Source organism: Scyliorhinus torazame, chromosome 21 (assembly GCF_047496885.1).
Source record: "Scyliorhinus torazame isolate Kashiwa2021f chromosome 21, sScyTor2.1, whole genome shotgun sequence".
In the NCBI taxonomy this organism is placed as follows: Eukaryota; Metazoa; Chordata; class Chondrichthyes; order Carcharhiniformes; family Scyliorhinidae; genus Scyliorhinus; species Scyliorhinus torazame.
In genome coordinates this window covers 13334199-13356461 of record NC_092727.1, presented here as the reverse complement: position 1 = coordinate 13356461, position 22263 = coordinate 13334199, and the positions used below count along the sequence as shown (strand labels likewise).

The following is a 22263-nucleotide window of genomic DNA, read 5'->3' as shown; positions in this document are numbered from 1 at the left end:
GGTGGTGTGTGTTCATCAATTGAGTTATAGGTCACCGTTAACCCTGGTAACTTTGCAATTGCAGAAGACCCTGAGCCAGTCAGGTTCCTTGCGTGGATCTAGTGAAAGGATCGACGCAGTGATTTAAACATGTCCCTTTGGTCTATTTTTAAATGACCTGTTACAAACATACTTTTTCGTTGCTGGTTTGCGGATTTTAGACCAATTTAAGTAGGTCAGATTCAGTACCGCTGTCCCATCAACATGCAAGCTCTCAAACTTCTAAAGACAAACTCAGGTCCTGGTGGGGACACATGTGCTAACTAACCAGAGTCTAAAGCTACTACAAAGACTAATGCTAAGTACATTGACATAAATCTACAAAAACACATTAAAGGGTTAATGTTTCAGATCGATGACCTTTCATCTGAACTGTCATGGTACTGTATGTTTGAATGTTGATGTTATTACAATCCCAGACCAGACTCCAACAGTGGCTAGGGTACTGGGCAGAAACCCCAATATTTTATTTTAATTTTGTAAGACTGTAGGGAAAAGATACCTCACTCCAGGACTGATTTAACCCAAACATAGGGTAACTAAATATTGAAAACAAACTTAATTACCAACAGTGTTAAAATGTCTCTAACATCACACCAGAAAATAGCTTATAATTACCCCTCAAACAATGCTAATCAATACAGTGACACAATAACCCTTAACTGCTATCTTTACTTCCATTACGACAACAGAACCATCTCAGATCCCAATCCACTTTTAAATGCTGTTAGCACTCAGGAATATGTGCTGTACAGGGATCTCTTGAAACTGCACTTTAAAAAAGAGAAACATTTTGATTGCTTTAAAGAAAGAGATCTGACCCTGTCAGAACAATACAGGATCTCCAGCTTCCTTCATAGCTTGACACTCAGCTCCCAACTAATTTGGAAAGAAACTGCTAGTCTGTCCACAGAGAGATCTTTCTCTCTCTCCCCCCCCCCCCCCCCCCCCCCGCAGCAGGTTCGGGTTTCCTGTAGGCGTCGGATGGCTACAGTGGGAAATCCCATTGACCAGCTGGGGGAAACTGAGAATCCCCTGCCAGCGACGGCGCTGCCGAGAAACACACAGATGGGGTAGTAGACAATTCACCCCAATGTCTCTAATTAAATACTCCAGAGGGAACCCTCTTAAGACAAACAAAAAATCCATTAGTCAACCTTTTACGATGCTTTAATTGCCCCCCCTGGTTTCAAAGAAAGTCCAGCTGTCTTTGCAAACCAGGATTTTTAAAAACACCATTGCAGGAGTTAATATTTTTTTAAATAATCTTTATTCCCATAAGTAGGCTTATATTAACACAGCAATGAAGTTACTGTGGAAGGCCGTTTGTCGCCACATCCCGGTGCCTGTTCGGGTACACAGAGGGAGAATTATGAATGTCCAAATTACCTCATAACACGTCTTTCAGGACTTGTCGGAGGAAACCGGAGCACCCGGAGGAAACCCACGCAGACACGGGGAGAACATGCAGACTCCGCACAGACAGTGACCCAAGCCGGGAGTCGAACCTGGGACCCTGGCGCTGTGAAGCCATAGTGCTAACCACTATGCTACCGTGCTGCCTGTTATACACACTAACCCGGATTTTAACCCTTACTGCACCAAATACATATAATACAATATTTCTGAAATTCCTACATTCATCACGATGTTGTCCTTATTCTTTGCTTGCCAATGCGGCGACAGGTTGCCACCTATGTTCTTACCTGTGTTGCTCTGACTTCAGTTTCCTCTCCCCTTTCCTCGCAGTTGGCTTTCTCCGCAGTGGCACAAAGCTCTTGTTCAGGAGGAGAAACAAACAGAAGGAGCCGGGTTTCAGCCACTCGCACGATGATCTCTCCAACGTGAGCAACAGCCCCGCCTCCACGCGGAAGAAATCGGGCAGCTTCTCGCGGAAGCTGATCAAGAGTTTCTCTTTTAAGTCCAAGTCGAAGTCAAAGGCCAGCACGAATGGCAGCACTGCGGCAACCGGGAACTGACTACGCTGGGAATCCCAGAGAGGGTTGTCAGACAAAGGACCTGGAGGCTGGACTACCTGGGGTAGAGCAACAGGCGACGGAGCACTTGGACCCCTGTTGGGATTTCTGCAGTAATTTATCTCCTGGTTTCTTCTCGAAGACTTTTCTGTGAAATGAAAGGAGCACTGCCACCTTTCATCGATCATCGCTTGTGAAAGCCACTGTGCAGTGATGTTCCTCCTTCGTTACATCGCAAAAACCTCAAAGCCTGGAGGAAACCTGAAGCTTTGGACATGCTGAAGCTAAAGGTTGACCTTGAGTCAGGACCGGAGACAAAATGCATTTGTTTGGTGACACTAGCTTTAAATGTAAATTCTTTAGACCCTCTTCAACTCTTTCCCCCAATTTTATTTATTGAAAATCTATAATGGTGCCAGGTTTGGCAGCTTTGCAAAATGTTTCACAGGAGACCCTGTTTTAATTGGGACGAATGAATTCAGCCATTTCATTGATTGCTTTCTACTCTCAACTGTTTGCCAAGGCGTTATATTGTGTTGTTCTTTCGGAAAGTGAGTGAAAAAACAAATGTAAACACCTTTGCGACGTAAAAAGAAAACACCTTGACTTAGTGTTGCTGTACCGCCTAAAGTCCCTGAACATAACCTAGTGGACGGTGAGGGGAGTTATTTTTGCAGGACTGAGTGCGCTCTCTGTGGGGAAAGGGGAATAATGTCAGTGAGTTGGAATATTTGGCCTTTAACATGCACTTAGTTCTCCCGATTCACGGGTCTCAATGACATATGTTCTCGTCCAGTTCCCTAAGCGTGCGTGTGATAGATTTAAGCTGGAATATTGTATCCAATTCTGGACACCACACTTGAGGAACTCTGTCAAGCCCTGAGCGAGGGTGCAGTGGAGGGTTGCTAAAATGGTACCACTAGTGTGCGGACTTTGGTTTGGGAGAGACTCAATGAGCTGGGTTTTCTGCTTGGAGCAGAGAAGGTTCAAATGAAATTTTAATGGAGATATTCAAAACTATATGAAGCATTAGGAGAGTTTAATCGAGGAGAAGTTGTTTCCTGTTGTAGAAAGGGTCGATAATGAGAGGACATATTTATGTTAATTGACAAACAGAACCAGAGGCAAATGGGATTTATTTTATTTTCTATGCGATGATTTCTAATGATCCAGAATGCACTACCCAGAAAGGGGGGGGGGGATCAGATTTAATGGTAATTTTCAGAAGTGAGTTGGATATGTACAAAGGGGGAGAAAAGTGCAGGGCAAGCGCAGAAGGGAGTGAGATTGATTTTAGTTGCTCCTTCGAAGAGCTGGCACAAGCATAAATGGCCTTCATTGCTATATTGTTCCCATTATTCAATGCTTGCGCCCATTAGGTCAAGGAACCTCGACACCAATTTACACCTTAAGCTAAACCATTTAAACACAGCATCATAAAATGTTGGAAAACACAGGTCAGGCAGCACCGGTGAGGAGAGAAACAGAGTTAACATTTCAGGTTGCTGACCTTTACCCAGAACTCAAAAGGCCATTTTTTGAAACATTAACTCTATCTCTCCCTCTGCAGATGCTGCCTGATTGGATGAGTATTCCCATAATTTTCTGTCTTTTATTTCAGAGAGGAGGCAGTGAGGTAGTGGTATTGTCGCTGAACTAGTAATCCAGAGATTATTGCTTTGGGTGCTTGGGTTCCAATCCCACCGTGGCAGATGGTGACATTTGAATTCAATTTTTTTTTAATGGATTTAAAAGTGTTTTTTTTTTTTTTGTTGTTGTTAAAACCCATCTGGTTCTCCAGTGACCTTTGGAGAAAGAAATCTGCCATCCCTACCTGGTGGCCTCTTAAATGCGCGCAGGGATAGGCAATAAATGTTGGTCCAGCGATGCCCGCATCCCAATGAATAATTAAAAAAGAATTCCTTAGCATCTGCAGTATTTTGCTTTTTGTCAAAATTTTATCCAGAGTGGAGACTTGGTTAATGGGCCAGAATTTGACATGAAAGTAAAATTTGCCACAATTAAGGGAGCGTTGATATGAAAAGTACCTGGTGTGCCCATAACCATTCCCGCAGTACGCCCTGAGCACAGTATTTGGTGATTATGATCACAATGGCAACCTTCAGTGAATAAGTTAATATGTTATTTGAGGAGTGTCGTCATACACGTTGTATAGAAATTTATGGTAGTGGCGGGGGAGGAGCGGGGGGTGGGGGGGTGGGGGGGGGGTCTAACCCACAGTGCTAGATGCCACTGTCTGTACATCAAAAATCTGTCTTGTACCCAGATCTTGCAGCACGTCAGCCCCTCGGTAGCAACCGGCCAGTTACACTGTGACCTCTCAAGACCCGGAAACACCAATTGTCCAGAAATCTATTGAGCAAACACCAAGTTACTCCCGGCATCACATTAGTCCAGTGCTTTGGAAGCAGAAACATGGAAGATACGGTCTTTGGATTTGTTTTTAAATTACTGCTTTATGATGCGTTATCACCGCTTTCTGCTTCCGGTTTACGGAGTTTCCGTCCACAGAATTGTGGTTAGGCATTCAAACGTCATTCTGTAATCCTGAAAATTCCAAAATCTAGAAATGACTTGGTCCCAAGCATTCCGGACTGGAGAGGTTACAGTGTTTCTTCTTCCCTGGCTGCAGAGAGATTTCCGATATATATCCCGAGAGAAGGTAAATTGAGACTCCAGGTTCCGAAAGATTTGCCTGCATATTGATGAAGTTGGAGATCGGAACCAACAGAACTTACCCTTGGGCTCCAATATGTCATTTGGCCATGGGAGATGGGATATGCGGGAAAAACTATTAACGGGGTTTACGGACTGGATCTCCACCTACAGATGCTTTTCTAGATTTTGTTTTCCAGGTACATATTGAAGCATCTGACTCAATTACCATTGTGACGAGGGTGGAGCCCCTGGTTCAAGGAGATGTTTGTAGATGGTTCTTTGTGAGATACGAGTGTAAAAAGTTTATTGTACATAGTAAATTTTAATCTAGTGTCTGGGGGAGGTTGGGGAGGGGGGGGGGGAATATCCGAGCGTGGTTATATTTATGATGTGAAACTGTTCTAGCAGCTATAGGCGGGTACTTCACAGCAGTTTGTGTCGATTATCCGGTGAATGGGATGGGGTGGGTGCTGGGAATGTGATCTTAGCTCAAGTTCTGAGGTCTGTTCTGCTGTGACTGAAATTTTTATCAAAGTTCCACCAACCAAATGTCTCCAGAGAAGCAAGGGTCAGATAAATAGTTGGGGAGTGAAAGACTGGAGCACAACTGAACGTCGTACTCGACACCTACGCTACCGAGACAGTGACATCCTACTCGCGTTAGAAATACTCCATTTGAAGAGGAAACAGACTGCAAATGGAGTGTAGATATTTTCCCATAGAGTGTTATGTGCTGCACTGTCCTGAATGCTACTTTAAACCCAGACTCCAAAGAGAGCACACGCATCTTTAATCACCTTGGAAATAAAAGTTGATTACAAAACAAAAACGTGTCCATCATGTTGATTCATGATTCATGGAGACTCAATTTCATGATTCATGGAGGATCCGATCATTTTTCTGAATGTTTATATTTACAGCTGAGGGTGTGCTTCGACCCATTATGAACCTGGCGTATTCACCTGATCTGCTATACCTGTCAGCAGGTATACCTGGGGGTCACCAGGTAGATTGGGGGCGCAGGTAAATTTGTCTGATCCCCAGTGTGTTGGGGCAGTGGGCACCTTCCCCCTCCCCTCCCCTCAAACATGCTGAGGCACCAGGAGCGACATTTCTGTTTAAGCCAATCAGATTTACCCAAGAAATGTCCAGTGTCAGAATCACAGGTGCCTGGAACCCGCTGTTGGAGATGCCAGCAGGTAGGCACTGATTGCGGTCATTTGAATCTTTGCCATTGGGTAAAATCAACAGCAGCGAATCAACAATTTCCTTTTACACTTTGATGTTTTTATATATATATATATATATTACAGATAATATATACATATATAAAATAAATTATGCATTATAAACTTGTACCAAGCCTCAGTTAGACCATATCTGCAGTACTGTACAGGGTTCTGGACTCCATTATTATAAAGAACATATAGACACACGAGAGAGAGTTCAAAGAAAGCTGACCAGGATGATACCACGAATGCAGGATACATCCATCTGGATAGGATACCAGGAATGCGGGGATATATCCATCAGGATAGGATATCAGGAATGTGGAGGCATATCCATCAGGATAGGATACCAGGAAGGCAGAGGCATATCCATCGGGATAGGATACCAGGAATGCAGAGGCATATCCATCGGGACAGGATACCAGGTATGCAGAGACATATCCATCGGGATAGAATACCAGGAATGTGGAGGCATATCCTGGGCAGCACGGTAGCATAGTGGTTAGCACTGTTGCTTCACAGCTCCAGGGTCTCAGGTTCGATTCCCAGCTTGGGTCTGTGGCGATATGCATCACTGTAAATACACAAGGGGTTAATGCAAATACACTAAGACTAAGTAAACACTAGAGGGAGCACCAGAGACATCATGACATGCAGACATACAGCTAATGAACACATAGAATAGGACACGACCAATGGGCAGTCAGGACACCCAGAGGTGACACTACCACAAGGGGGCAACATGCTCTTTCTCCTTTCCACAGACGACACGGGCAGATCGGAAGCATCACACCCACCCCATGGATTAGAGCAGACTGGTTCGTTAGACTGAGTTACTATAGCAAGATTAGCAGGAGAGTCGAACTCAAGTAGGAGAATTGCTAACTGTTCAATAAATGTGTTAAACCTATCTCCAAGTCTGAACCTTCCTTTTGGGCAGCACGGTAGCATTGTGGATAGCACAATTGCTTCACAGCTCCAGGGTCCCAGGTTCGATTCTGGCTTGGGTCACTGTCTGTGCGGAGTCTGCACATCCTCCCCCTGTCTGCGTGGGTTTTCTCCGGGTGCTCCGGTTTCCTCCCACAGTCCAAAGATGTGCAGGTTAAGTGGATTGGCCATGATAAATTGACCTTAGTGTCCAAAATTGCCCTTAGTGTTGGGTGGGGTTACTGGGTTATGGGGATAGGGTGGAGGTTTTGACCTTGGATAGGGTGCTCTTTCCAAGAGCCGGTGCAGACTCGATGGGCTGAATGGCCTCCTTCCGCATTGTAAATTCTATGAAATCCATCGGGATAGGATACCAGGAATGCAGAGGCATATCCATCGGGGTAGGATACCAGGAATGCGGGGGCATATCCATCGGGATAGGATACTAGGAATGCAGAGGCATTTCCATCGGGATAAGATACCAGGCATGTGGAGGCATATCCATCAGGACAGAATACCAGGAATGGGGGGAGATATCCATCAGGATAGGATACCGGGAATGTGAGGGTATATCCATCAGGACAGGGCTCAAGGAATGCAGAGGTATATCCATCTGGATAGGATACCAGGAATGTGGGGGTTTATCCATCAGAATAGGATACCGGGAAAGTGGGGGTATATCTATCTGGATGGGATACCAGGAATGTGGGGGCATTTCCATCAGGATACGATGGGCAGCACGATAGCACAGTGGTTAGCACTATGGCTTCACAGCTACAGGGTCCCAGGTTTGATTCCTGGCTTGGGTCACTGTCTGTGCGGAGTCTGCACGTTCTCCCCGTGTCTGCGTGGGTTTCCTCCGGGTGCTCCGGTTTCCTCCCACAAGTCCCGAAAGACTATTAGGTAATTTGGACATTCTGAATTCTCCCTGTGTACCCGAACAGGCGCCGGAATGTGCCAACTAGGGGCTTTTCACAGTAACTTCATTGCAGTGTTAATGTAAGCCTACTTGTGACAATAAAGATTATGATTATACCAGAAATGTGGGGCATATCCATCAGGACAGATTACCAAGACAGCAGGGGTTTAGCCATTGGGATAGGACACCAGGAATGTGGGTGTAGCCATCGGGATAGGACACCAGGAATGTGGGTGTAGCCATCGGGATACGACACCAGGAATGTGGGGGTATCCATCGGGATAGGACACCAGGAATGTGGGGGTATCCATCGGGATAGGATACCAGGAATGTGGGGGTATCCATCGGGATAGGACACCAGGAATGTGGATATAACCATCGGGATAGGACACCAGGAATGCGGGGTCATATCCATCGGGATAGGATACCAGGAAAGTGGGGGTATATCCATCAGGATAGGACACCAGAAATACAGGAGCATATCCGACAGGATATGAATATTCACCAGGAAGTGAATATTATAGTGCAATTAAGGGGAGACCATATAAGTATATGAGAGAGAAAGGATTTGAGAGTAATGCTGATAGATTTAGATGAGGACAGACTGAGGTGGCCCGAGTGCAAAATAAACACCAGCATGGTCTGGTTGGGCTGAATGGCCTGTTTCTGTGCCCTATATCCTGCTGCCTCGCAGCACCTGGAGCTCAGGTTCAATTCTGACTTTGTGGAGTATCTGTGTGGAGTTTACACCTTCTCCTCGTGTCTGCGTGGGTTTCCTCTGGCTGCCCCGGTTTCCTCCCACAGTCCAAAGATGTGCAGGTTAGGTGGATTGGCCATGCTGAATTGCCCCTTAGTATCCAGGGATGTGTAGGTTGGGTTATGGGGCGAAGACGAGATGCATGGGGCAGTTTGCCTGGGTAGATTGCTCTTTCGGAGGGTCAGTGCAGACCCAATGGGCTGACTGGTCTCTTTCTGTACTGTCAGGATTCTATAATCCTATGTACTCAATCCAATATAATATGCAAAATAGGTGTTGATTTATTATCACCCAACAATGAAAGTTAAAATGACCCATAATATGTGATAACCCTCTATCTCTATTCATTTACCCGCTATGAATAAATGGGTTGATGCTGGAATTAAAAATCACACGAGAAGGATTATCACATGGGACTTAATTCACTGTGAGAAACACCTCGATTTCTAAGGTAACATTATTAATTCTGCCACCAGAAACAGTAGTAAGAGATTCCAAATAGCACCTGGTAACTTCCCTTATTATTTCAAGGTCCCAACAGACAGTTTGAGAAAAGTGGTTGGACAGCTGAATAATTAATCCTTGGTTTTGGCATGCAATTCGCATGCTGTCTTCTATTTTTGTTTCAACACCTTTTCTGTCCAATTTTTGGTGCAGTCTGTGTAAATGAGTAACTTTTTTTAAGATGGTGAATAAGATCTAAACAGCATTTTCTTCTTGAAGGTGTCTTTCGTTGGCAATAATGATAGCCAAAGTATTCAAAACAAATCTACTGTGGCCCATTTCCTGTGGGTGTGTGTTTTTTCTGCTACTAAAACTCCTGTGCAGCTTGAGTCAGTATGTTCTGTGGTTTTAACTGCACACCTACCGGCTGCCCACAATTCTACCATCGCCAAACTCGGGCTCATCTGAAACTCTGCTCCTTGCATCCTAACTCGCACTCAATCCCATCAACCCTATTGCTCTCTCACCGACATTGGCTTCCTGTGAAGCAATGCCTCAATTTTACAATTCCTGTCCTTTCTTTTCAAATCCCTCCCGACATCTCTAATCTTTCCCAGGCGTACAGCCCTTTGAGCATTGCTGCTTTTAATTGATGCACCATTGTGGGCGGCATGGTAGCACAGTGGTAGCACTGTTGCTTCACAGTGCCAGGGTCCCAGGTTCAAATCCCGGCTTGGGTCACTGTCTGTGCGGAGTCTGCACGTTCTCTCCGTACCTGCGTGGGTTTCCTCCGGGTGCTCCGGTTTCCTCCCACAAGACCCGAAAGGCATGCTGTTAGGTGAATTGGATATTCTGAATTCTCCCTGTGTACCCGAACAGGTGCCGGAATGTGGCGACTCAGGGTTTTTCGCGGTAACTTCATTACAGTGTGAATGTAAGCCTACTTGTGACAATAAAGATTATTATTATGGTGGCAGAGGGGGCAGCATGGTGGCGCAGTGGTTAGCACTGATGCCTCACGGCACCAAGGTCCCAGGTTCGATCCTGGCTCTGGGTCACTGTCAGTATGGAGTTTGCACATTCTCCCTGTGTTTGCATGGGTTTTGCCCCCACAGCCCAAAGATGTGCAGGGTAGGTGGATTGGTCACGCTAATTGCCCCTTAATTGGAAAAAATTAATTGGGTACTCTAAATTTAAAGAAAAGTATTATGGTGGCAGCGGCTTCAGTCACCTGGACCCTAAACTCTAGCTGGTCCGCCTTCTTTAAGGTCTTCTGTAAAATCCACCTCTTTAACGCTGTCAGCCACCAGCCCCAATACCCCCTTACGTGGCTCAGTGTAAGGCTTGTCGTTTGACACAGTCTACGACGTTGCAGGCGCTATATCAATGCATGTTGTTGTTATCAAATAAGGGCAGGCGCTCTAAATGTACAAGTCCGGGAAATAGACAGTAGGCCCACCCACAGCCGGTGCTTATATTTTCTCGGATGCAATTTCGGCTTCTCTTGCAACCTTCCCTTATAAAAGCTGCTCCTTCTGATTACAACAAACAATCAAACATCGGAATAAGTTGCTGGGTGTAAAGTTTCCGTTCGTATCACTGCTTAAATAAATGGGAGAGTTGCCCCCGGGCCATTTCTTAAAAATGAACTGTTCGTCCCGGACTCGGGATAAAATTTGACAAAAGTGGAATTTTGAACCAACCCAAGTTTAAACTTGCTCCAATTGCAAGTTTTCTCCTTTAAAAAAAAATCTACATCGTTATATCCAGCGGATGATTTTTGTGTTGATAGAAAAAAAAGGCAATTGCTATTCTCAGCTCCGATTATTTATTTTGGGTAGATATAATTTGGAATCTTTACAAACAAAGCCCCCCCCCCCCATTTACTCCCGCTCGAATTAACGCGCGCTATTTCCCATTCAAACATTTTGAAGAGGGGAGCCAGCGGCGGGAACGCCAGCCATTGGGTGGGCGGCCGCCCCCAGGAGTCCAATGGCAGGGGAGCGTGGCGGCGGCTCGCGGGCCGGACTCTGACTGACGTGGGCCGCGGCCAATGGGAGAGGGGGACGGGGCCCGGGCGCAGTCCAATCGGAATGCGGGGGAGGGGTTTCTAAAGGGGTGGTGGGCGGGACCCGGGCTGTATTCTGATTGACGTGGGCCGCGGCCAATGGGAGAGGGGGCGGGTCCAGGCGCAGTCAATCGGAGCGCAGGGGGCGGGAGGAGTATATAAGGGGGTGGCGGGCGGGTAGCCAGCCGCCATTTTGCGGAGCTAAGATGTCTGGCAGAGGGAAGAGCAGCAGCGGCGGCAAGGCCCGCGCCAAGGCCAAGACGCGCTCGTCGCGGGCCGGCCTGCAGTTCCCGGTCGGCCGCGTGCACCGCCTGCTCCGCAAGGGCAACTACGCGGACCGCGTGGGCGCCGGAGCCCCGGTCTACCTGGCCGCCGTGCTGGAGTACCTGACCGCCGAGATCCTGGAGCTGGCCGGCAACGCGGCCCGCGACAACAAGAAGTCCCGCATCATCCCCCGCCACCTGCAGCTCGCCATCCGCAACGACGAGGAGCTCAACAAGCTGCTGGGCGGCGTGACCATCGCCCAGGGCGGCGTCCTGCCCAACATCCAGGCCGTGCTGCTGCCCAAGAAGTCGGGCTCGGGTCCGGCCGCCGGCGGCGGAGGGGGAGGAGGCGGCAAGAGCGGCGGCAAGAAGAGCTCGCAGCAGTCGCAGGAGTTCTAGATCCTTCACCGGCTGACAACCGACCCCCGCAAACCCCCCTCCCCCACCCCCCCCTCTCCAACCCCCACCCCCCCTCCCCAACCCCCCCCTCCCCAATCCCCAACCCCCCCCCTCCCCAATCCCCAACCCCCCCCTCCCCAATCCCCAACCCCCCAACCCCCACCCCCCCCTCCCCCCACCCCCCCTCCCCAACCCCCCCTCCAACCCAGCCCCCTCCAACAGGGAGAGAATCAGGAGATGGACATTGAGAACAGACTCTGTACAACAACAAAATCATCCCCAGCGCCTGGAAACCTACATCTGCATTGTCTCCATTCCCTCTCTCTCTGTTCCACATGGAGACAGGGGACTCCTGTCATCCTCTGCATCTAAATACCCCCCCCCCCCATCTCCTCTCAGCCCCCCCCCCCCCCATCTCCTCTCAGCCCCCCCCCCCAATCTCCTCTCAGCCCCCCCCCCCCCATCTCCTCTCAGCCCCCCCCCCAATCTCCTCTCAGCCCCCCCCCCAATCTCCTCAGCCCCCCCCCAATCTCCTCTCAGCCCCCCCCCCCAATCTCCTCTCAGCCCCCCCCAATCTCCTCTCAGCCCCCCCCATATCTCCTCTCAGCCCCCCCCAATCTCCTCTCAGCCCCCCCCCATATCTCCTCTCAGCCCCCCCCCCATCTCCTCTCAGCCCCCCCCCCACATCTCTCAGCCCCCCCCCACATCTCCTCTCAGCCCCCCCCCACATCTCCTCTCAGCCCCCCCCCACCCCACATCTCCTCTCAGCCCCCCCCCCCCCATCTCCTCTCAGCCCCCCCCCCCCATCTCCTCTCAGCCCCCCCCCCCCATCTCCTCTCAGCCCCCCCCCCCATCTCCTCTCAGCCCCCCCACATCTCCTCTCTCTCCCCCCTCCCATCTCCTCTCTCTTTCCCCCCCCATCTCCTCTCTCTTTCCCCCCACCCACATCTCCTCTCTCTTTCCCCCCACCCACATCTCCTCTCTCTTTCCCCCCCACCCACATCTCCTCTCTCTTCCCCCCCCCCCACCCACATCTCCTCTCTCTTCCCCCACCCACATCTCCTCTCTCTTCCCCCACCCACATCTCCTCTCTCTTCCCCCCCCCACCCACATCTCCTCCCTCTCTTCCCCCCCCACCCACATCTCCTCTCTCTTCCCCCCCCCCTCGTCACCACATGGACACAGGACCCATGGCAACTCCTCCATCCCCCTCCTGTTTTTCTCTCTCCCACATGGACACAAGGGACTCCTGGCATTCCCTTCCTCTACATTCATTCTCTCTCTTCCCCCCCCCCCATCTCTCCGTTTTGTTTCTATCCCGCCCCCTCCTTTATTTTCTTTTGTTACTGGTTGAAGCGTGTGCTTTTTTGAAAAAAAATTCTTCCCACTAATTTTTCATTACCATGCTTGTTTCTTGCCTGATTTTTTTTTTTTTTTGAAGGGGGTGTTTGTCAGTTGTGGGTGGGTTGCGGTTTGCTACGAGGTTTTGGTCGTTTTATTTTACTTATTGGGTTTCTTCTGACTTTTTTTTTTTTGGTGGGGGGGCTGCAGTTATCAGTCGTGTGGGTCTCGTTTGCTACCAGGTTCAGTCAGTGTTTTTTTTTACATTCCCTTTTGAGTTTACTTTTGTAATGAGAAGGTTGTATTGCTCCTGCCTGTGCTTCGTTATGTATTTTTTTTTATTGGTAATCCTCTTGTTTCGCCGAAGACTTTCCGATATTCGCCTGGAGTGTTTCCGAGTTAAGTTTTCCTTTTTGACTTGGGCTCTGACCGAGGAAAAAACAGTTGCTGTGTCCGGCTTCAGGCTATGGGTACCTTCCGTGGTGTTGTTGCAGTCTTCATAACTTGGCCGAAGCACTTCGTCAGACGGTTCAAGATAAGATTCAAGATCTTGTAACAAAATGTACTGTCCTGATAATTGTAGCCTGAAGTTCAGCAGTAAATGGGTTATGTGTAACCTCAACTGTAACCGTTCTTAAAATAACTTTTTTCTTCTGACGAATGTGGTGCTACCTCAAGTATCCAGCTACACTTGTTACACTTGAGGTTTCCTATATGATGTCGAGGTTAATGTGCTCTGTTGAATCGCCCATGAGCAAGGGTTTAGATTTCAAACTAAGTGTTACATTTCTTCGAGATGAGGGGCAAGAATTGTTTTGAAAACCAAGTAAGCTGCCTTTTTAAGCGGGTGTATGCAGCTGCCGTTTTGTAGACTGGCAAGTGAATTGTACAATGATATTTTGGAAACCTGTTTGAACTGTCTTTAGATACAAGGGTAGTATTCCATGTATATAAGTAAAATGACTTTTCTGGTCTGCTACTAGCCTTGGGTGGGTGAGAAGATTTTAGTCCGTTCAGAATAAAGATTACCTATTTACTTTTTGAAATTGAATCTATGGATCTTATTTTGCTTCAGTCCCCCTTAACAGATGGGGTTTACTGGGGAGCATTTCACCCGGGCAAAGTAGGACTTGTGCGACGAAAGAGAGAATGCTGAAAAATCTCAGCAGGTCTGGCAGCATCTGTAGGGAGTGAAAAGAGCTACTGTTTCGAGTCCAATGACACTAAGCCCTGTGGAACGATATGTGGAAGTGAGTCTTGCTAAATACTTTGTCCAACACTAAGGAGAAATAGGGGGGGGGGCGGGGGTGACATACGGAAAACCTGTCGGAGAGAAGAGCAGTACTTCAGGGTAGGCATTCCTGGAAGAAAAGTGGCGGTGAGTTAAACACTAGATAAAAGCAAATTACTGCGAATGCTGGAATCTGAATGAAATGCTGGGAAAATCTCAGCAGGTCTGGCAGCATCTGTAGGGAGAGAAAAGAGGTTACGTTTCAAGTCCAATGACGTCAAAGTAGGACTTGTTCCGATGAGTGAAATGCACCACACTTTCTGACCAAGTAGGAACTAGTGCACTGACGTCCAGGAAAGGAATCTCCGTGCCAGCAATAGTTACTGACTGATCAGCCAACAGTACTTTCTCCCAACCAGTTGTATAGGCTATGTAAAAACTGAAGATGCTTGAAATAACCGCTCGGGCAGTGTTTCTGGAGAGTGGGTTACTAGTGTTTCAGGTTGCTGATGACTTCTCAGAACAAATATCGAAATTAAACTACTCCATTGATGCCGCCTTGCTGAGTGTTTCTAACATCTGGTGTTCATCTTTGTTGGGCATTGCCAGTTCTCCCTGCCTCAAATATTAAATAGGGTTTTCTTGTACCACCAGGACTGTTCTATGTCTTGTCAGGCTCCTTGGGAAGGTTGCAAAATCTGACCGTGGAAAGGCCTACATGAAGACAAGCTTGCACCACTTGCACCCACAACCAGTCATCCACCAGCAGCACCTACCTGCTCACTGACAATGGGGGTAGTCATCAAGTCTAACATTAATGCTGGGAAGATGTAAAGGCTAGAGTAGAAAACAGTGTTGAAGATGGGGAATTAAAGTGGTAACCGCCCAGGCTTGTGGTCACAACAGGATGGCCAAATTCAATGAATGTAGTGGTTACGTTGGAAGAAGACTGGATGAAATAATGGAAACCTGGTCTTGTTTGGGGAGGAGAATACAAATGTTAGGAGGAAGTAGAGTGGGCCAGGATCTGCAGGAAGGAATGGTCCATTTGAAATACTGGAAGGGCAAGATGTTTTTTGTGGCACCTTGTTGGAGATGGTAGTCGATCCATAGAATTTAGTGCAGAAAGGGCCCATCGAGTCTGCACCGGCCCTTGGAAAGAGCACCTTACTTAAGCCCACACCTCCACTCTATCCCAGCAACCCCACCTAACCTAAGGGCAATTTAGCATAGCCAATCCACCTAACCTGCACATCTGGACTGTGGGAGGAAACCCACGCAGCCACACGGAGAACGTGCAGACTCTGCACAGTGACTCAAGCCAGGAATCGAACCTGGGACCCTGGAGCTGTGAAGCAACTGCCCAAATTGGATCTAGGAGTTGGGTTAAAATATGAGGGCCTCTGCCAGGGACATGTGTTCAATTTCAACCATTGATGACTGGAGTTTGCACGTTCTTGTTTCTACGTGGGTTTCCTCCTACAGTCCAAAGATGTGCAGGTGACATGGGTTGGCAATGAAATGAAAACCACTTGTCACAAGTAGGCTTCAATGAAGTTACTGTGAAAAACCCCTAGTCGCCACATTCCGGTGCCTGTTCGGGAAGGCTGGTACAGGAGTTGAACCGTGCTGCTGGCCTGCCTTGGTCTGCTTTAAAAGCCAGCTATTTAGCCCAGTGTGCTAAACCAGCCCCTTTAGTGACCAATGGTTAGGTGGGAAGTGAGCTTAGTTTAGGTGCTCTTTTGGAGGGCTGGTGCAGGATCAATGGGCTGTATGGCCTGCACCGTAGGGATTCTATAATTCAGTTGTGGGATGAAAGGGTGAGGGTCAAAATTTGAGAAATGGGCAATTAAGCGACCTGTCTACCATTAGAGGAGGATTGCCAACAGGAAAAAGGATGTCCTGGTGGGGCATTGTCTGACCTGATTTGACAGAAACGCAAAAGGAATGAAGGCTTTGGAGGCATCAATGTAGTTGGGTATTAATGGGCTCGTAATAGATACTGGTGGGCAGACTACCTGTAAAAATCTGCATAGATGGATTGTATGGGAGGTGTGGAAGTACGAAGCAGTATTCCTGGTTTTTTTCAGTGGAGAGAATGTAATAGAAGCTCATTCAACTCCCAAGTCTATTCCAATGAGATCACAGCTGGTCTGTGACCTAACAATACCACCTTTTCCCCACATTTCTAATTTCTACCAACCTTTCCATCTAGAGGTGTTAAATTAGCTCTGAAAGAGTGGACTATTATTTGGATTATGCTCCCTACTCTTAGACATCCCGAACAATATAATTTCTACCTACCCCTCAACTAATCAAATCAAGCTTAACATACAACAGTAAATTGTAACAACTAACCCTACTTTATGTAATCTTGTAACTTAACTCTTGGAGTCCCTGTGTCATTCACTCAAATTACACTGCTTCATCCAAGGCCCATATATCATTCCTATGGTACAGTCCACATATTTCGTTTCAGAAAGTTAATTCGCAGCTCTCCCATTAATAACAGTAAGAATAATGAAATTTATATTTTGTTCCCTTAATGATGCCATTTAAACGCAAGTTGAACTCTCCATTCATTGTACAGTAGCGGGGGATTTCACACTGAAAGGCTATTTGGAAGGATGTATTCCTAATAAGAGAATAATACACCGGACCGATGCTTATCCACCATAACTTGTTTGTCTGACAGGACGTGTGCTACCTCAAGCATCAGGAGTCAAAAGCTTTTTATGCCAAATGAGTACCATAGTATTTGTTTACGTACTGTACTAAATCTGTAAAAAGTTGACTTGTTTATTTGGTCTGTTGAAAACCAGCATGATGTATTGTTGAAATAAAAACAGAAAATGCTGGATAAACTGCAGATCTGGCAGGATCTATGGAGGTAGAAACACAGTTCATGTTCTGAGCCCTTTGGAAGGGTCATATGGACTGAACATTAACTATTTCTCGGCAGGTGCTGCCAGACATGCTGAGTTGATACAGCATTTTCTGTTTTTATCCACTATGTTGCTTTTACATGATGTTCACTGTGCTTCCTTCCCGCAGTCTGAGACGTTGCCCAAAGATACGAGCATTTTTTTTTCCTAACTGATAAAAGTTCATGCATGAAGACCTAGATCATTGGAAGGGTGTTCCTCCATTTATTTTTAGGCATTGCTAGGCTGATAAAGTTAACTGGTTATTGTCAGCACACAAGTGTAATGTTTGTGCTGCTGATTTTAAAATGTGCCCCATTTCGTTGCAAACGTAAAATACAAATGAGCTGACAATCTAAATGGAACATGTGTCATAACACAGTAACTGCCTCAGGAAGCCTCTCAATGGAGGGGCTGTAATGTATATGCGCAGCTGATTCGTACACTAGAAACAACTCAGAACTGAATGAACACGTCACTGCTGCTTACCAAAAAATGTGCTAGTACAAAATAGTAACACAGATGCTGGCCCTGTGTGCATTTTTGATCTTTAACCAACTGGGGAGGAACTGACCTTGGCCACTACTGCAAGGAAAAGATAGAACTGTACAGAAATGAGTTGCCTATATGGTGGTTGGAATCGGGCAGCCAGGACCCGTTAGCATTTTTACCTATGGCTTACAGTCTTTCACTTAAAGCTTACTTGCCAATGGATAAGCATGTTCCTCCCCTTATGTGCCCGGATCGAGATGAACAATCCTTCATCCCCATGAACTGGCTATCTTATACAGGAACTAATACAAACTGAATGGAGAGCGATGTTTTTGTAAGTGTAGGCTTGGATCTTGATTGCTCGCTACACTGAACACGAACATCCTAAATCCATTAATAATTGGGCTGAATTTATCCTCCAAAGATACACCTCCATTGGTATCAGTGGGATTTGGAGTGGTGAATCGGGGATGTGCTGGATAATATCGCTCCTCTCACATGAGCAGTTAAGCCTATTATTTTTCTAAGGGTTGATTCAAAGAGCAGATTTCACCAGTTTTAGCGGGTGAGCTGTTTGCACAGTGAGAGGCGTCGGTCCACTCAATTTGATTTTACTCACTTGAAATGAAATGAAAATCGCTTATTGTCACAAGTAGGCTTCAAATGGAGTTACTGTGAAAAGCCCTTAGTCACCACATTCCGGTGCCTGTTCGGGGAGGCTGGTACGGGAATTGAACTGTGCTGCTGGCCTGCCTTGGTCTGCTTTAAAAGCCAGCTCTTTAGCCCTGTGCTAAACCAGCCGCTGTTGCACCCAGTCTGATATTTATTTATTCAATGACTATTTTGTCATTGACGTTAATCTTGGCAAATCCCTGACATAATTTAATGAAGGCGATTTGTCAGTTGGGAATTTATTTTGTCGGAATATCCAGTGGAGGTTCCTAGTTTCTGCTGGCATTTGAAGTTGCTCGAGTACCAGCCAGGGTGCATTCCATTGTTACTGCACCCAGCTCTCACTCTACAGCCCGAACTTTAGGTTTGTGGAGTCACCTCTTTTACTTCAGGAACTAGATGGTTTTGACATTGGGTAGCTGCACCAGGTATTGTACTCAGCAGGTCAGGGACATGAAAATGCTGGCTAATAAATCAATCCGAAAGAAGTTCAATGCCTCTTTTGCAATTTGATCAAAGGCCATGGGAGATGGTGCATTTGACATCGGTACTGATGGACCTCAGTTATTGGCAAAAACTGGAGAATCTGGGAATGTCCCCTGGAGATTTGAGAAATTTGGCAGAGGTGCTCAAAATTGTGAGGTGTTTTTCCGTCCCCCCAGACGGCCAATGGAATTTCCCATTGTGTTCGATTCCCGGCTTGGGCCACTGTCTGTGTCGAGTGTGCACATTCTCCCCGTGTCTGCGTCGGTTTCCTCCGGGTGCTCCGGTTTCCTCCCACTATTCCGAAAGACGTGCTGTTAGGTAATTTGGACTTCTCAATTCTCCTGTGTACCTGAACAGGTGCCAGAGTGTGGCGACTAGGGGATTTTCACGGTAACTTCATTGCAGTCTTAATGTAAGTCTACTTGTGACAATAAAGGTTGTTATTATTATTAACTCTCCCCTTACCACTGCCTTAAGCCCCTCCCACAGCGTGGCAGCCGAGACCTCCCCTGTATCATTCAGTTCCACATACCCCCGGATAGCGGCCCTCATCTGCCAGTAGCCCCACATCCAACCTCCACTGTGGGCACTGTGCCCCCCCCCGGTCCACTTGCAAATTTACCCAGTGCGGTGTGTGGTCTGAAACCACAATCACCGAGTACCCCGAGTTGACAACCCCGCCTGCAGCTTCTGTCCACCACAAAAATATCAACCCGGGAGTATACCCTGTGTACATGGGAGAAGTACGAGAACCCCTTCGCTCTCGGCCTCCCAAACCTCCACAGGTCCAAACCCCCACGCCCATGCGCTCCATGAACCCCTTCAGCTCCTTCACCGTCTTTCCCCCCCCCCCCCCCCCACCTCAGGCTCAACCAGTCCAAACCTGGTTCAATGACCGTGTTAAAGTCTGTTCACCCCCCACCCATGATCAACACCCGGTGCGAGTCCAGGTCTGGGAACTTCCCCATCACCCATCTCATAAACTCCACATCGTCCCAGTTTGGGGCAAAAACATTAACCAAACCCACCGACATTCCCTCCCGCTCACCATCACAAACCCCCCACCCTCCCGAATCTGCCACAATATTCCCAACCTCAGACGCCACCCGCTTGTTTAGCAGCACCGCTTACCCCCTAGCCCCCTCGTTTCATCTCTAAACCTGAGTGAAAGATCTGCCCTACCCACCCTTTCCTTAACCTTATCTGACCCTTTATCTTCAGATGTGTTTATTGTGAAAAAGCCACGTCCGCCTTCAAGCTCAAGTGCACGAACACACGCGGCCGTTTTATTGGCCCATTCAGCCCTCTCACATTCCATGTGACCAGCCTGGTCGGGGACACCTCTCCTGCCAATCAGCCAGATCCTTTCTTAAGCGCAGGCTTTTCCCCCCGCGTTTAGGGCTGAAGGGGCGGGGCCGGAGCTGGGAAGCGCGGGCTTTTTCTCCCGCGCTTGGTGTGGAATGGATGAGATCCCGCTTTGGGGGGGGGGGGAAGTTCCACACTGGGGGGGGGGGGGTCGATGGAGTGGCCGGGGTCAGCAGGAGTCAGCTGACTTACGGGAGTGCAATGGGGGGAGCAATGCAGCTAGGGGGGGACCGGGTTGCTGCTGGAATGGCCAAGGGGGAGCTGGAGTTGGTAGAGGAGGTCGGAGCGGGGGTCTGCCACTGTGGGGAACGGGCCGTGCGGGGTGCGTGGGCACGTGGCTGGCCTAGGAAGGGAGGGGGGTGAGTAGCCCCCTGATCCGGCTGATAACCTGGAATGTAAGGGGACTGAATGGGCCGGTCAAGCGGGCCCGGGTGTTTGCGCACCTGAAGGGGCTGGAGGCAGATGTGGCCATGCTTCAGGAGACACACCTGAGGGTGGCGGATCAGGTAAGGTTGAGAATGGGGTGGGTAGGGCAGGTGTTTCATTCGTGTTTGGATGCAAAAAATCGGGGGGTGGCGATCTTGGTGGGGAAGAGAGTGTCGTTCGAGGTGTCGAGCATTGTGGCAGACAATGGCGGTAGGTATGTGATGGTAAGTGGCAAGCTGCAGGGGGAGTGGGTGGTGTTGGTTAATGTATATGCCCCGAATTGGGACGATGCGGGGTTCATGCGGCGTATGCTGGGTCGGATTCCGGGCCTGGAGACAGGGGGCCTGATAATGGGGGGGGATTTCAACACGGTGCTGGACCCGGCATTGGATCGCTCTTGGTCTAGGAGGGGCAGGAGGCCGGCGGCGGCCAAGGTGCTGAGGGGGTTCACTGTGGACGAGGAGGTGAGCGGGCGGGTCCGGTCTGGGAGGCGCTGAAGGCGGTGGTCAGAGGAGAGCTGATCTCCATTAGGGCACACAAGGAGAGGGGGGAGAGGAGAGAGAGGGAGAGATTGGTGGGGGAGATGGTGAGGGTGGATATGAGGTACGCGGAGGCCCCGGAGGAGGGATTGCTTCGGGAGCGGTGTAGCCTCCAGGCTGAGTTCGATTTGTTGACCACCAGGAAGGCGGAGGCGCAGTGGAGGAAGGCGCAGGGGGCGGTATATGAATACGGAGAAAAGGCAAGACGGATGCTGCCGCACCAGCTTTGGAAGCGAGAGGCAGCTAGGGAGTTCGGGATGGAGGAGGGAACACGGTGCGAAGTGCGGTGGGTATCAATGGGGTATTCAGGGACTTCTCCGAGGAACTGTACCGGTCTGAGCCCCCACTGGAAGAGGGAGGGATGGGTCGCTTCCTGGATCGGCTGAGGTTTCCGAGGGTGGAGGAGGGGCAGGTGGCAGAGTTGGGGGCGCCGGTTGGGTTGGAGGAGTTGGTCAAAGGGATAGGGAACATGCAGGCGGGGAAGGCACCGGGGCCAGATGGGTTCGCGGTTGAATTTTACAAGAAGTATGCGGACCTGCTGGGCCCGCTGTTGGTAAGGACCTTTAACGAGGCAAGGGAAGGGGGGCTCTGCCCCCGGCAATGTCTAGAGTGCTGATTTCCCTGATCCTGAAGCGGGACAAGGATCCCCTACAGTGTGGGTCATACAGGCCGATCTCACTCTTAAATGTAGATGCAAAGTTGCTGGCAAAGATTTTGGCCATGAGGATAGAGGACTGTGTGCCGCAGGACATACACGAGGATCAGACGGGGTTCGTGAAAGGGAGGCATTTGAACACCAATATACGGAGTCTCTTGAATGTTATAATGATGCCGGCGATGGAAGGGGAGGCGGAGATAGTGGCGGCGATGGATGCGGAGAAGGCCTTTGATAGGGTGGAGTGGGGGTGGCTGTGGGAGGTGTTGAAAAGGTTTGGGTTCGGGGAGGGGTTCGTCAGGTGGGTGAGGCTGCTGTATGAGGCCCCGGTGGCGAGTGGCCACGAACAGAAGGAGGTCAGAGTATTTCCGGCTATACCGGAGGTCGAGGCAGGGGTGTCCCCTGTCCCCCCCGCTCTTTGCACTGGCGATT

At 48.7% G+C, this 22263-nt stretch overlaps 2 protein-coding genes across 3 annotated transcripts in view; both read left to right on the top strand.

Moving 5' to 3' along the window:
- The window catches only part of c2cd2l (c2cd2 like), a 137774-nt gene extending 133556 nt beyond the window's left edge, over positions 1-4218 (top strand). For both annotated transcript variants that reach the window (XM_072486521.1, XM_072486522.1), the window contains exon 14: positions 1789-4218. In XM_072486521.1, coding sequence (XP_072342622.1) covers positions 1789-2018 — 230 coding nt within the window. In that variant the 3' untranslated portion in view covers positions 2019-4218. The remainder of the gene's footprint in view (positions 1-1788) is intronic.
- Positions 4219-11224: 7006 nt separating this feature from the next.
- LOC140398173 (histone H2A-like) lies at positions 11225-11778 on the top strand. Its single transcript, XM_072486520.1, has one exon. The coding sequence runs from the start codon at positions 11245-11247 to the stop codon at positions 11698-11700; it is 456 nt and encodes a 151-aa protein (XP_072342621.1). The 5' UTR covers positions 11225-11244; the 3' UTR covers positions 11701-11778.
- Positions 11779-22263: the final 10485 nt, after the last annotated feature.